This window comes from Alligator sinensis, unplaced genomic scaffold (genome assembly GCF_000455745.1).
Source record: "Alligator sinensis unplaced genomic scaffold, ASM45574v1 scaffold250_1, whole genome shotgun sequence".
In the NCBI taxonomy this organism is placed as follows: domain Eukaryota; kingdom Metazoa; phylum Chordata; order Crocodylia; family Alligatoridae; genus Alligator; species Alligator sinensis.
The window spans coordinates 275369-290792 of record NW_005841888.1 but is presented as its reverse complement, the minus strand read 5'-3'; the positions used below and the strand labels follow the sequence as shown (position 1 = coordinate 290792).

The following is a 15424-nucleotide window of genomic DNA, read 5'->3' as shown; positions in this document are numbered from 1 at the left end:
GATGTTGTATATCTTGACTTTAAAAAAGCCTTTGATTTAGTATCCCATGATCACCTCTTGGCAAAACTGGCTAACTGCAGCCTTGACCTTACTATGATCTGCTGGCTGGGGAATTGGCTCTGTGGTAGGACCCAGAGCGTGGTGGTTGATGGAAGTCTATCGTTGTGGTGCGCGGTCACCAGTGGGGTCCCTCAAGGCTCTGTCCTAGGGCCTATACTTTTTAACATCATCAGTGATGTAAACATTGGTGTCAGGAGTGGGCTGGCCAAGTTCGCCGACGACACCAAACTCTGGGGAAAAGCGTCCACACCTGAGGACAGGAGGGTGATCCAGGCAGATCATGACAGGCTCGGTAAATGGGTGGATGAGAACCTGATGGTGTTTAACACCGAAAAATGCAAGGTTCTCCACCTTGGGAGGAAAAACCTGCAGCATGCTTATAGGCTTGGCAGTGCTACGCTGGTTACCACTACAAACGAAAGGGACTTGGGGGCCATGATTGACCACAAGATGAACACTAGTCTTCAATTTGATGCTGCGGCTCGTAACGCGAGCAAAACGCTAGCTTGTATCCATAGATGCTTCTCAAGCAAATCCCGGGACGTCATTCTCCCACTGTACTCAGCCTTGGTGAGGCCGCAGCTGGAGTACTGTGTCCAGTTTTGGGCTCCACAATTCAAAATGGATGTGGAGAAGCTTGAGAGAGTCCAGAGGAGAGCCATGCGCATGATCAGAGGTCAGGAAAACAGGCCTTATGATGAGAGGCTGAGAGCCATGGGACTTCAGCCTGGAAAAGCGCAGGCTCGGGGGTGATCTGGTGGCCACATATAAGTTTATCAGGGGTGCTCACCAGGACCTGGGGGAACGTCTGTTCACCAGAGTGCCCCAAGGGATGACAAGATCGAACGGCCACAATGTCCGCCACGACCGATTCAGGCTGGACGTAAGGAAGAACTTCTTTGCTGTCCAAGTCCTCAAGGTTTGGAATAGACTGCTGCCAGAGGTGGTTCAAGCACCCACTTTGAACACCTTCAAGACACATTTGGATGTTTATCTTGCTGGGATCCTATAATCCCAGCAGACTTCCTGCCCCTGGGGCAGGGGGCTGGACTCGATGATCCTTCAAGGTCCCTTCCACCCTGAATATCTATGAAATTAGGTAAAAGGCATTTTGGGCATTTGTACACATGCACATGCCACAGCGGTGGGTGTTTTGAGAAGTACCTGGCGCTGCACCACATACAGTTGTATAAGTGGTGAAATGCACGTCAGCGCTGAGAAAATGGTGGTGGTGCACTTTTGAACTAAAACACATCAGAGGTGCTTTAGTTAAAAAGCACCCCGCCGCCATTTTCTGCATGCTGATGCACATTTTGCCGCTTATACAACTGCAGTTGAGTCTGCTCTGAAGCGGCGTATCTCTGGTGCATCGCAGGATGAAAAGATTAGTGTACAAATGCCCTCTATTAAGTCAAGAAGTGTATTATCTGTATTGCAATAGTACTCACAATTTGTAAGGGGCAGTATGGAGTCAAATTTCGACTTCAAGAACTAATTGTATTTTTCTTTTTCTCTCTCCTAATTTTAAATACACTTGAGAAGTAGTAGTTTGATTCTTGCCAGTCCACACATCAAAAATTCTGATAATCTGGTTTACCCCTTCAGCATGGCACAAGTGCTAAAAAGCCCCTTACTCTATAGGGAATTATTGATGATAGGATACATGCTAGGATATAACCTGAATTTAAAAGTCATTTTTAAACAATGTACTTGGACTCTTAAAAAAATAAAATAAAAAGAGAATTTGAACATCTCTTTTTCTAAAATTACAAAAGTGCATGTGATCATTATAAAGTTTAAGGAACCCAAATAACATACCTGGAATATTTTCTGATTGTCTTCGAGGTTTCACAACAAGTTTCACTCCTCCTCCAAAGACAGCAGCCCACATTCGACTGTTTAGGGGATGGGCTGCTAGTCGAAATAGTTCATTGCAAGAATTAGTAGCAAGGGCATGTATCAGGAGACTTAAATAGACAGCTACAACAGCTTCACAAAGTAAGATGTTTAGCTTTGGTTGGTCCTCATCCTGGGCTGAATTTAAGAGATTTATAAGTGAGCTCACACCTGCAAGAAAGAGGAGAAAAGTTCTAATTTAAATAAGGTTACAGAAGTAAGGAAAATTAAAGTCAATATTTTTCTTATATGTGTTTCATGCTAACAAAATCATTATCCAGCCACTTGGACATAGTTTGGATCAAAGTATTATCATACCATTCTTAACACATTTTAAAATGTGTTTTCTTATAGTTTCCTTTTTGAAACTGCTGTCCGCCTACCTGCTACTTTTGGCCCCGTGTCTTTCATCCTGTAAAGGCAGTTCAGACTTGTCCAGAAAGTTCCCCTTTTTGCTTTAGAGGTGCACTGATATATCAGTTGCATATCAGATCACCACTGATAAAAGGGCAATTTACATTATCAGCTATGGACTTTTTTTGGCCACTGTAACCAATAATGTTCCCCAATAAATATAATTAATTATGCCATCTGGCTAGGGCCCCCAGATGCTTGGGTTCCCTCAGGACATGGTGGGTTTCCCCATGCAGGTGGGCAGCATTCTAGCCTGCAAGGGTCCTGCTTGGGGCTGCCAGGAGCAAGACGCAGGGGGCACTGTGTGCATGTCCATGGCCACATGCATTCACATGGCCAAGAAAACAGCCAAGCAGTGTGGAGAGCAGCTCCCTGCACGTAAGTCTATGGAGAGGAAAGGGTGTGGGGGAGGGAAGAGGTGGGGGGGGGGGCACTTCAAGGCCCCCACAGTGAAGGAGTCAGTGGGGCAGGAGCTGGGGCACTGGCCAGCCAGGGCTGTGCATGGGATCCAGGGCCAGGGCAGGGAGTGGGATGGAGTCACAAGCTTATCCAGCTGTGAGGGGCAGCTCCCTGCCACTGCATGCACCCCCTGGTAGATACATGGAGGGGGGCATGTGCCCCCTAGATTTGTGCATGGGGCAGATCCGGGCTGCTCACTGTGGAGTCAGGGCTCTCTGCTCTGCTGCCTTTCCCTTGGGAGCCCCGCACCAGCTGCACATCCCCTGCCTGCTTGGCAGCTATGGGGATGGCGAATTGTGCCTCTCACTGCCAGGCAGGCAGGAGAAGCGCAGCTGGCATGGGGCTCCCAGGGCAAAGGCAGTAGAGCAGAGAGCCCTGAGCCCACAGAGGGAAGCTTGCATCCACCCTCAGCCCACTCGGCTCTGCCCACTTAAGTGTCTCCAAGCTTAAAAATGGTGGCAGCAGCACTTGGACTAAAGCTCATTCAACAAGCTTTAGTTTAAGCACCCACACCGCCATTTTTAAGTGCTGGGGCACTGATAGCTGGAAGGCACCAAAAACAAATGAAAAGAAAAAAAGGTTTATTTAGGTCAGTACATTTTAAAGTACTGACCTAAATAAACCTTTTTTTTTTTTGGTGAGCTCCAGCAGTCTCTGGTGTCATATGCAACCAAATTGGTTATGGGATCAGTATCGGCCAATATGGCTGGTTAATAATCAGTGTTGGTATTGGCCAAGAAAATCTTTATTGGTGCACCCCTACTTTGCCCTCTTAACTCATGAATTGGATGAGTAGTTCTAGTGTTGTATGAAAATGCTATATTAATGTTAGTACACAAATTAAAATTGGCTGAATGGAAACGCCTATGCAACTTTTATAAAATATACACATGGAGCTGGAGGAGGCCATGGTAGAATTACATGACATTTGAGGGAAAAGTAATTTTCAGGCAATAACCCCTAAGGTTACAACATTTATGTTGAGGATCTTGACCAGCCCCTCAAAGTTGACATCTAAGGTGCATGAAACATCTTTTTGTTTCAAAATGTGAACAAAAATGTACTTAAGTGTTTAGGGCCTAAATGCCAAATAATGTCTGTTATAAGGAAACCATTTCTCCCAATATCTAATTCTTTGGCTGACTACCATATGCTATTGAGATTCTTTGGCTGGAACAATAGGCCTAGTGTACTAATAGAATGTACCACGTCACTGCAAGTTAAGTCATAGGAGAATAATAAATGTGAAATGAGAAACAGATTTCCATATTTACTTGGATCCAGGATGAGGTTTATTCTCCACATTCAATATGGGGGGGAGCTTGTCTTGGATTTGAGTACAAGGTGGTGGGGCAAGTGGCAGCTGTGGCTCTGGCTCTGGGTCCAGGCCAGACCCAGGCTCACAGTGGGAGCCCCAGCCCCTGCCCCCCTGTCTGCACCCCACTGCCTCTGCACCTCCTGCCTCCCTCACCCTACTGTCTTCCCTGCCCCTGTTTACCCTCAGCTGTGGCTCTGGCCCTGCTTTGGCTAGGGGCATGGAACATGTGGTGGCTCCAGCCCCTGCTCAGACAGGTAGATGCAATGGTGGTGGCAGTAGCTTTGGCTTTGATTCAGGTTGGGCTGAGTTGAAGCTGCTGCTGCAACGACTGGTGCCTTGCTGGGTTGAGGCTGGAGCTACCATGTGCTCGATGCTTCAGGCTGGAGCAGGGGTGAAGCCACAACTGAGGATAAAAAGCATTGGGAGGGGGAGATAAGTATGTCATAGGTGGGGAGGAGGCAAGCAAGAGGGGGGAAGTGGGGAGGCAGGTGCCGGGGGCACAGGCACAGGGAGGAGGGGGAGAGACTCAACAGGGTAGCAGGCAGTCGGGGGTGGGGGGGGTGCAATCACCATGGGGGCAGAGGGTGTGGATGGGCACCAGGTAGCAAGGTGCAGGGGGCAAGAGGAAGGGGTCAGGTGACTTGACTCCCCCCAAATTGCCTGCCTCCTTGCTGCTGCTTTCTCCCCTGCCACTGCTTTCCCTGCTGCAGTGGGGGTAGGATGGGGAGGGGGGCAGGGAATGAATTTGAGATGGCCCTCCAATAATTAGATTCTATCCAATGGAAAATTATAAAAAAAGAAATATACATTTTTCTATGTATAGAATTTAATTATTAAGGGGTATTAAATTTAAAGTAATCTTGGAATTGGGTAAATAAGGTACGTAGTAATGATGAAATTTGAAAAATGGAGTGAAATGATGTTGTTTAAAATAACCTTTAGCTTTTCTCACCAGGCCACTGAGCAGGAGATGAATTCGGAGTTGCATGCTCTTCAATGCTTTCTGTCCTCAGCCTGCGTCGATCACTCAAAAGCAGCCCTTGATAAACCATTCCCGTAAACTGATTGGTCTCTGTTTGACTGCTAAATATAAATCCATTTTTTCTCATTAAAAAGGATTTTCAAATATTCTTGTAATAAAGTACCTACTTATTATGGTAAGTTTCTTTTTCATTTTTATCTTTCATTTTAAGGAAAGGATTTCTTAGGGTAATATTTTTTATTGGAACAAATGCATAATTGGGATTAGAGTTAGACAAGCTTTCAAATGTAAGAGATTTTTCTTCAGGTCTGAGAAGTAAAAGCTAGCTCAGCATAGTAAAAAACAGCTGGAAAATGAAGGGGGGAAAAATTTCCATAGATAGCAGACAAACATTTTGCAGAAAAAAGAAGCTAGATCAAGGTCTATCAAAAGGGAGGAGAGGGTCGTTTTCAACTTTCATGTGTGGGAAGAATTCAGAAAACAGGGAGGTTATAATGTGCCATAAAACCAATATCAGGGTTGACTCCTTGTTTCTTAGTGTCCAGCCACCTTTAAAAGGTGAACTCAGAAGCAAAAATTCATAAATTGTCTGTATACCTTCATAAGCTGTCAGTAACAGTAGCTTTATTCACAACCCTAGTTTCTTTTTAGAACATTAATTGTATTACCTATACATAGGCACATAAAGTCCTACACCTTCGATTACATATGGAAGTAACAATATGTAAAAGTCTACACATGCTTAATCTATTTTCTTTAAATATATGCCCAAAGAATTTACATTTTGAAAGCTTAGTTTTAAATATAACCCCCCCAAACACAATATATTTCAAACATGGAAGTGTTAGAGAAGTTCTGTTTTTACCTGTAACTATGACTGTCACACAGTGCTTGATAAATAGAGGCAGAAAGTGAAGCTGCTAATGAATGAAGTGTATACACCTAAAAGAAAACCAGTGACCATTAGGTTTTATTCAAAGGACTGTATAGAATGACATTTTTCTCTCAAAATCAGAATGAAAATATTAAGGAGGACTGACTCATGTGGAAGTCGGCATATTAGGCAGAAATGCAGTACCTTAAGTAGTTTTGCACTGCAATTGAAAAGCAATCATTAAACAAGGTATTTATTTTATTTTTAAAGTATCGCATTTTGAAAATCCTATCTCAATTGTTTTAGCTATATTACAGTTGAGCTACACATGGATTTCTATTAGATGTAATACTACAATCAAAATTCTTCCTCTAAGGTGAAGGTGCTTAAAAGAGATATTCCAATTATATAAGATATCAGTATAACATAAATTATACTAACTCCCCTCCCCACCCCAAAAAAAACACCCTGTCACCACCAATGGAGTGAACAACTAGAAATGTTCATAATATTAAATTGACTGCATATTCTCATTTTGTTCTTGGCATTTCAGCTACAGAATATTCATTATTTCTCAGTATCTGTGGAGCAATTCAATATACACTCACTGGCAAATAATGATGGTTAGCCAAGAACGTAAAGAGCTGCATAATCATCACATGGGTATTTCGTAATAACCATCCATACATATACATCTCTTTCACAACCATAATCTTCCTTCTCTAAATCATTATTGTGCTTATAATTTTCTAATGGTCTGCCAGCAACAAGGACAATACTTCAGCTTTTCATTATATTCAGTCAAAACACTAAGGAAAAATATGAAGTTTAAAAAGACAAGGAAATGGCAGCTTCATGCTGCCTGAAACTTAACAATTTTTATCTCCTGTCCCATTCTCTCTCTTTTTCAGTACTTAGAATAAGTACTGTATTATTTGAGTTGTTGGTTTGTATTAGAAAAAAATGTTATTGTTCAAATACAGTTTTGACATAAAATGCAAATCCAAATATCCAAATATGTATATCACAGTTGTAAGGAGAAAAGAGTGCCTTGCTGAGGTGTAAAGCTAAAAGGAAGAAATGGAAATAGACGCTAATATATAGAGAAAGAAGAATAGGATGGAGAGGAAAGTTAAATACAAGGCACTCATTGGAAGTGCCAGAAAGAATATTTTTAATTTGACTTTCAGCAGTTTGAGAATAAGTTTCATTTTCCAGATTTTTCTTCTTTAACTATGGATACTAAATTAAAATCTGCAGGATAATAATTTGAGGACTTTCTATTAAGTTAGCAGTAAACCATTTCATGGACTAATAAACTCCTTAGATTTTCTGATCTATCTTCATGTTCTCTGAATATCCTGCTTTTGGCTTCAGCAATTATTCATTCCAAAACACGCGGCCAAGTTTTCAGACAGTGTAAGCCAACATAACTTTCTAAAAATCAACAGACTTACAGCAATTTGCATCAGTGGAGGATCTGGCTCAGGACTTATACCTACATTTCTGGTCAATCATGCTGACTGCCTCAAGGGCTGAGATTCTTTGACATTCATGGATGAATGGGATTGGGAGGGAAATAGCTAAGTGGCAACAGTTGGCTAGTGACAGATAAGGTAAAAATAGCAGCCATTTACCGAGGCTACAGGCGGAACATTACCAGAAGCATAAATCAATACACCATGTTATTTTGCATCCCATCTCCTTATATATAAATAATAGCTATGAGATCACATTTTGTATTTAGAGATCATTTCTTTTGCCATTACCTTCACATCTTCAACATTAGGATGTGGTGGAGATTTCATCTGCACAATAGTGTAAAGAATGTCATGGATGTGATTATTTAAGTACAGCACGGGATTTGCTATCACAGTTTTGGTTGAAGCAATGCTTGCTGAAAGGAGTGGTAGTGTTGTTGGTAATGGTAGTGGCGACTGGAGCTGCTTTACTGTTGTTTCCTGTTTAAAAGAAAATGCAGTATGGAAGATGATCACTTAGCTGAGAGTGGGAACAGAGCACTCATTTTAAACCTTAATTTAACTGTTAATTTTCCTCTATGTCTTTTCTATATAATGTAGACAGGATTGTATGGTCATTTTAATCAGAGGCCAAGGCTCCGACTGCCATCCAGGATGCAGGATTTGGCTCCATATATATCATTTTATTATACACTCAAATTGTCTGCAATGTATTTGACTCATAGCAGATAGATAAGAACATTGGTCCTAAACCGTGAGTGTGGGAATTATTTAATACAAAATAACACCAGTAATAAAAACAGTAGCACTAAAATGAGCTGAGATATTATTTTTATAATTAAGCTCAGGCCACTGAGTAGTAACTAAAATGTGCACATATATAACAGCTGCCATTTGACAATCTCAGGATATCTTATAACCAATATACTGACCTCTGCAGCACTTATTTGCCAAGTGTTATTTTTGCTTTAATAATGGCAAACTTGAGACAAAAGAAGTTAAAAGACCTGCCAGCATCATATAGGGTCTTCCAGAGCAGCAAACAGAATCCAGGTCTTATAGTTCCAAGCTTTATTTGTGGGACATTTTATCTAGAATAGTATACAGACAATGCCCCATGACGATATAATGGGGTACTATATTATTTGAATGGATGCCTTCACAATAACACTTAAAATCAGAGCCCACTCATGTAAGGTCTCCTGGCACCATTTCCAAAAGTTAGGAAATTGGATCTTGCCCAAGTTTAGTTTGATTAATACAGGGAAACAGAACAGAATTACTAAAACGGGGATTTGGCTGGAACACTAGAACCTAACTTAAATTCCATGCTTCAATTCAAGGTTCCAGATTGAAGCTTTAGGCAAAACTAGCATCTCAAGACTACCAGGCTGCCCCAAGTCCATGTGAAGAGTTAGAACTGTACAGCCTATGAGGGACAAGTGCCATGTTGATTCACCAATCACTCTGACTGACTGTGGCACCTACATATTATGCAATCTACATGCTATCTAGGCCCGATTTTATCAGGTGAGAGCAAGTTGACAAAACCCACAGCCTGAAGTAATGTAACTGCGAGATTACTAATATTTCTAATTCATAGCAAAAGACTAACAAAATGCAAGGAAATCCATTTAACAGATTGTCTTACCTGTTGGGACTCTTGCAGCAAAAATTTTAGCTCCATTCTTACAGAAGCAAGGCCACCACCTTGTGCCCCATGAAGGCTACAGTAACTTAGAAAAACTCTGAGAAGTGCTTGATTCTTTTGCAGCCACCACTTCCGTCTTTCAGCATGCTCCCTTTTTGCCTGCAACCTGCGTCTTTCTATCTGGTGCCGCTCATATGAACCGATATCTGGTTTATCTACAACGTCTTCATGATCAAGTAGGTCGCTATCAACTCTGGTATATGTTTTACAGTAGTCTTTGCCACCTGCGTCATGGTTACATATTTCATGCATAGCAGCAATTTCTTTTTCAAGCCAATTGTACAGCTGAAATCTGAGCTTCCCTCCATCTACTTCATAACCGGTAGCCAAAGTCCTAAGTTCAGTCATTAGGATCTTCAAACAGGCTCTGAACTTCAGCTGTTCAGCAATGACATCAACCTCAGTGTTGCCTGTATCAGAGTCCTCCTCTTGAGGTGTCTGTAGTATATTAGTATCTGAACTGTTCTCATCTTTTCCATTTTCAGATTTCAATTTTGAACCTTTCATTAGTAAGCCATCATCACATTCTTCTTCCTCTGAATCATCCTTGTCTCCTCCCCAATCAAAAGTAAGAGGCTCATCATCCAGTTTTAATGCTGGTTGACTCCAGTCAAATTGTGCTGAAGGGTCAGTACTACTCTCCAAAGCAGATGATGCTGACCAGGCTATATCACTAGTTTTAGCAACATCACTCATGGCCTCTGCCACCCCATTTTTTCTGGTAGGACTTGGACTGGATTTATCTTCCGTTGTAGAAATAATGAGCTTTATTCTTACTTTTGGAATTTTGGAAAGAACTTCAAGAGCTAAAACAGGGCATCCAACTTTAAAATGTGCATTTGCAGTAGTGAAGAATAATTTTCTCTCTATAAGATTAATCTTATCAACAAAACTTTTCTCAGTTTTTAGACCTAATGTAGCTAGAGTTCCTTCGGGTGAGCTAAAATATCTTCGGATGAGCAGAGGATGGGTCCGAAGATAGTTGTAGAAACTGAACACCACAGGATTGCATGACTTGACAATAACTGGAGGAATTAGAAAAATACAGTATCTGCTGAAACGCATCTTTAGTTGCGGTTTTTTAAAACTTTTTTGCAACGCTTTTTGACAATCTTACACAGAAATCTGGAAGTCTAGAAACAGTTCAGCATGTAATTGCAAAAACAATACGTAATCACTCATTTGCTAGAAGAAAAGTGATAATTCAAAATGACTGATTAGAAAGATGCTTTGAGATACCAGCCTCTGTTGCTTCTACTTTATGAAATTCCGATAAGTTAAATCGAGAAGAAAGCTGGTCTTGGCCAGTGAATTGGAGACTACCCCCATGGCAGGGAAAGCTGGCTCTGTCATACCACTGGAGTTAGCAGAGGACAGGTGAGAGTTATCCTGTGTGGATAACTGTTGAGATATGGGTGATGAAACACCCTCCTTAAAGATGCATCAAGAAGTAATATATTTAATGTTCTGAAGCTCGTGTAAAGGTGACAATGCAGTGCTGTTCAGAGATATCTGAGCTAGCTCTGAATAACCCATCTTTGGAACTAGAAAAAGTATAGATGCATTATGCAGCATTCTGCCTAGGCTAACTGGTTCTTCTGAGAAGCAGGGTCAATCAGATGCCATGCTAATCCTGCTAAATTGTCTCTGGTACCTGAGCCATCTCATTCACATAGGCTAGGGACAGACATTACACATAAACTGGTTTAAGTGATCAAAAAATGGTTTAAACCTGTAACAGAATAGATGTTCAGTGCATAGAAACTAGTTTGAAAATGGCTGAAACTGGTTTGAGATAAACCTGGTTGAATGTAGTATCATACTTAACTGATTTGGCTCAAATTTGTTTATGCCATGTCTGTCCCAGACCCCTTGCTGATTTAAGTTAAATCAGAGTCCCCCAGCATCCTGGCATGCTCTCTGGGCTGGGCTGGGCGGGGCTCTCTGCTCCCTGGCTGGAACTTGGCACAGATTTGCAGGCACAGCAGGGTCTACTGGCTTCCCCGTGCCCCACTCTCACTACTTGCTGCTTAAGCATAGATCCCTTCCTCCTCTGCCACAGCAAGGACTGTAGCCAGCACATAGTATGCTAGCTAATGCTGAGAGGTGTCTGTGTGTGGGTCTCTCTCCAATTTCACTGGGGCAGACAGAACATTGATGGCTTAGGGCTTTTGGAGCTAATCAACAGAGCAGCCAGTAAGCCTTTCTAAGAAGTTTGAAGTAATGTGGAGAGAGGCTACTGTTTTGCTAATCAGGTGATAAAGACTGTTATCAGCCCCCCTTCTCCACACCCCCACCTTCAGTGGCTTGCTCGCCTGTCAGTTTTCTGCAGAAAGTATGATGAAGCAGGGAGGGAGATTGAAAAGCTCCATATCATCAACAGATACATGCATTGCACACCTTCCCTTGTGTCAGAGTGCTAGCATGGGGCTAGCAACACTCCTACCCCCTGAGCAGCCAATGGGGCAAAGCCTGCGACTATGGAGGCAGACACGCCTAATGAGAGAGTCTGAGAGAGTCCTGCCAGGGCCTGACCACGCCCCCTTCAGCTCAGCTCCCTGCAGAAGGGGAGGGAGGGCTGCTCCACCACCCCCTGGCTTCTAGCCTGAGCCACTGCAGGCACGTGTCTGCATTTCGTCAGTCCAGAGAGAACGTCTGTCCAGTTTCAAACTAGTTCAGCCTAGCCAGGTTAGACTAACCTGCAAAGATTGAATCAATTCAGGCTCAGGCTTTTTGAATGCCTGTCCCTAGCCATAGAGGTTGGGTATCATACACAGAACAAGTGTACTGTGCAGACATACCCTAAGTTACTGGAGGCTAACCAGTCCCATGGACAGGGAGCACGTTTTAAGAGGCAACCTTGACTCCAAATGTTACTTAATACAATATGTGAAGGGGAGTATCCAGCTCAAGTGGACCTTCTTATGCTGATTAGGGAAAAGTTAAGATGAGATATGGCAACTTTTGTTTAGTCTTTTATTATTTTTAACCCTTTTCTTTCTATTCTTTCTGCTGCATTTGAGAAGCCTCTGTGGTAGAGGCTATAACCCAGCCCTACCTGATGGAGGTAATGTATTAGATACTACAGTGGGATTGCAATTTGGCAGTCAAAAGGGCAAGTGAACTGTGGGAGTGCACTCTGAGAGAAGTGTAGTTGGCCACTTTTGTGAAAAAAGTAATCACCCACAAAGAAAGAACCAAGGAACAGCTCACCCCTGAGTTTTAACAAGAAGTACTTGTAAAGAGGGGGTAACTGTATTTTAATACCAAATCCATGGCAACAGTATGCTGTAGCCATTTTACCCATGGATAAAATCAGATCAGAACTAAATGGATAATAAAAAATATTAGTTTTCATTTGCTGAAATCCTTTATAGAGGTTTCTAATTGAGATTTATTATGCAACTGAATTACACCTACAATAGCAGCTACTGTAACAATATTTTGCTGACATTTCATTATTTTACATTTAGGTGTATGCTTTTAATGTCAAAATGCCAATCATATATAAAATTTGCATTTACATACTTAATGCTCTAATGCTAATATATTTTGAAAAAAAGAAAAAGATTGATATTTTTTCTACCTGGATTTTCATCATCTTCCTTAGGTGTGTGTTCCAATAGAGTATCCAGTGCTCTAGTGTAATCTTTCATTATCCAATATGCGATACTTCGCAGAAAGGGATCAGGATGCAATTTAGGACAGCTGAATCCAGTTCCATCTTTCTGACACCCCAAAATCTTTTCATAAAGAATGGATGTGTAAGTGAAAGAGGTCTCAAATTCTGATTCATATAAACGAGCAATAACCATTGCCAGCTGAATGTCTTCCATTTTTTCAAGGCACACCTGCAGTACAAAGTATGAAATGCAAGATGCTGAATTTGGAAAGCATAACTCTCCTAAAATACAAGTGAATATATGAAATAAAAGAAATATTTTATAAAAGAAATGTATAAATAAAAGAAATTCTGTTTGGTGTAGTCATGTATCAATGGACTAATATATATAAAGGCTTTTAAAAGGAATACATACAAGCTTTAAGTGTTAGCATTAGGGGTGCACATATAAAGATTTTTGGGGCCGATTCTGATGGCCAATTATTAGTGAGCAATATTGGCCGATACTGATCTGATTGCTGATATGCAGCCCACCAGCTTGGAAAGCAGTGTCTGGCTGGTAAGTCTGTTGGGGTGAAGGGGTAGAGGGGAGGGAAGGGGCTTGGGGCAGATCAAGGGAGGGAGGGAGTGGGGCTGGGGCAGGTGCTGCCCAGCTAGGGTGGGTTGCAGGATGGAGCTGTAAGTGGCTCATCCAGGGGGGCAGCGGCTCCCACCAGTGCGCACACCCCTAGGGCAGGCATAAGGGGTGTGTGCCCCCCAGATCTGTGCCTGGGGCAAGGGTGGGCTGCCATTGCAGGCTGGGGCCAGGGGCTGTGTCGGGTTCTTTCTGGCAGTTTGGAAGGAGCTGGGCCATGGCTGAGCTCCCGTAGCCCCAGTCCCAGAGCTGCTGCCACCCAACCCAAGCGCAGCCCCAGCCCAGCCCCCACCCCCTGCTAGGAAGAGCCTGGCATAGCCCCCAGTCCCAGCCTACAGCAGCAGCCTGCCCTTGCCCTATGTGCAGATCTGGGGGCCACATGCCAGCTATACCTGACCTGGGGGTGCGCACAGCCGCAGAAGCCGCCCTCCCCTCCCTCCCCGTGCCCCCTGAATGAGCCACCTGCAGCTCTGTCCCACACCCTGCCCTGGCTGGGAAGTGTCTGCCCCTGACCCCAACTCCACTCCCTCCCTCACCATGGAAGCCTTGATTTTCCACCCCCACATCTGTTCCCTCCCCTCTGCCCCTTCACCCCAACAGACTTACTAGCTGGATGCTGCTCTCCAAGCTGCTGGGCTGGCTTCACGATTGCTGTGGCTATGTGCATGCACATGGCATTTATCAGTGGCATTATTGACCACATCAGCCAAAAAACGACAATTGCCGATAATGTCAATTTTCCTTGTACTGGTGCCGACACAATATAGACTGATGTATCAGTTCACCTCTAGTTAGCACTAGGCTTTTTTTGCACTGAAAGATTTGCAGAATTGTATTATTAAAAAAAAAATACACAGATTTTCTCCTTTGAAACAGCACTCTATATATGTGGCATTTCAAAGAAAACCTGTTTTTTTTTTTTGCATTATATATATTTAGTAGCATTTCATTTTAATCATGGAAAAATGGAAAATTTGGGGGTTTTAATCAGAGATTTTAACACTTCTATCAGAGAATTTGCAATTTTTAAATGAGAAAACCAGGATCCCTGTTTATAAGTATGTTTTGAGAGCATAAATCTAACATTAATTCTGAAATTCCATAGTACTTCATATTTTTAAACAAGTACCTCAATGGCATCTTTCAGTGAACCTGCTAATAAGAAAAATGCAGCAGACTGTTCAAAGCGTTGTTTTCCCAACAATGCAAAAGCATTTTTCAAAGCTGCTTTGCGCCATCTATCTTCACTGAAATTGTGGCTGAAAAATGCGGTCATCTTTTCATCATGCTGAGACCTATGTAAAGAAAGCCAACACACATGATTTCAATTAAATTACTAGAAGTAAAATCTTTTAATAGAGTACATAGACATTAGGGCTGGAGGGATCTCGGAAGATCATCGAGTCCAGCCCCCCTGCCCCAGGGGCAGGAAGTCAGTTGGGTTCACAGAATCTCAGCAATATAAACGTCCAAATGTCTCTTAAAGGAGTCCAGAGTAGGTGCTTGCACCACCTCTGGTGGCAGTCTGCTCCAGGCCTTGGGGGCTTGGACAGTAAAGAAGTTCTTTCTTATGTCCAGCCTGAAACGGTCTTGGAGGAGTTTGTGACCATTTGACCTTGTCATCCCTTGTGGCGCTCTAGTGAACAGACGTTCCCCTAGATCCTGATGAACACCCCTTATATACTTATAGGCTCCGCAAGAGAAGGTTGAGAGGCGACCTTGTGGCTGCCTATAAGTTCATCACGGGGGCACAGAAGGGAATTGGTGAGGTTTTATTCACCAAGGCGCCCCTGGGGGTTACAAGAAGTAATGGCCACAAGCTAGCAGAGAGCAGATTTAGACTGGACATTGGGAAGAACTTCTTCACAGTTCGAGTGGCCAAGGTCTGGAACGGGCTCCCAAGGGAGGTGGTGCTCTCCCCTACCCTGGGGGTCTTCAAGAGGAGGTTGGATATGCATCTGGCGGGGTCAGCT

At 42.8% G+C, this 15424-nt stretch overlaps 1 protein-coding gene across 9 annotated transcripts in view; it reads right to left on the bottom strand.

Moving 5' to 3' along the window:
- The window catches only part of DMXL2 (Dmx like 2), a 90911-nt gene that overhangs the window by 27520 nt on the left and 47967 nt on the right, over positions 1-15424 (bottom strand). For all 9 annotated transcript variants that reach the window (XR_003092652.1, XM_025197014.1, XM_014517050.2 and 6 more), the window contains 7 exons: positions 14581-14746; positions 12782-13046; positions 9136-10220; positions 7773-7964; positions 5995-6071; positions 5100-5230; positions 1879-2127 (listed from right to left, as the gene is read on the bottom strand). Coding sequence is in view for 8 of the 9 variants with exons in the window: in XM_025197014.1 (XP_025052799.1) it covers positions 1879-2127; positions 5100-5230; positions 5995-6071; positions 7773-7964; positions 9136-10220; positions 12782-13046; positions 14581-14746 (2165 nt within the window). In the remaining variant the exon portion in view is untranslated. The remainder of the gene's footprint in view (positions 1-1878; positions 2128-5099; positions 5231-5994; positions 6072-7772; positions 7965-9135; positions 10221-12781; positions 13047-14580; positions 14747-15424) is intronic.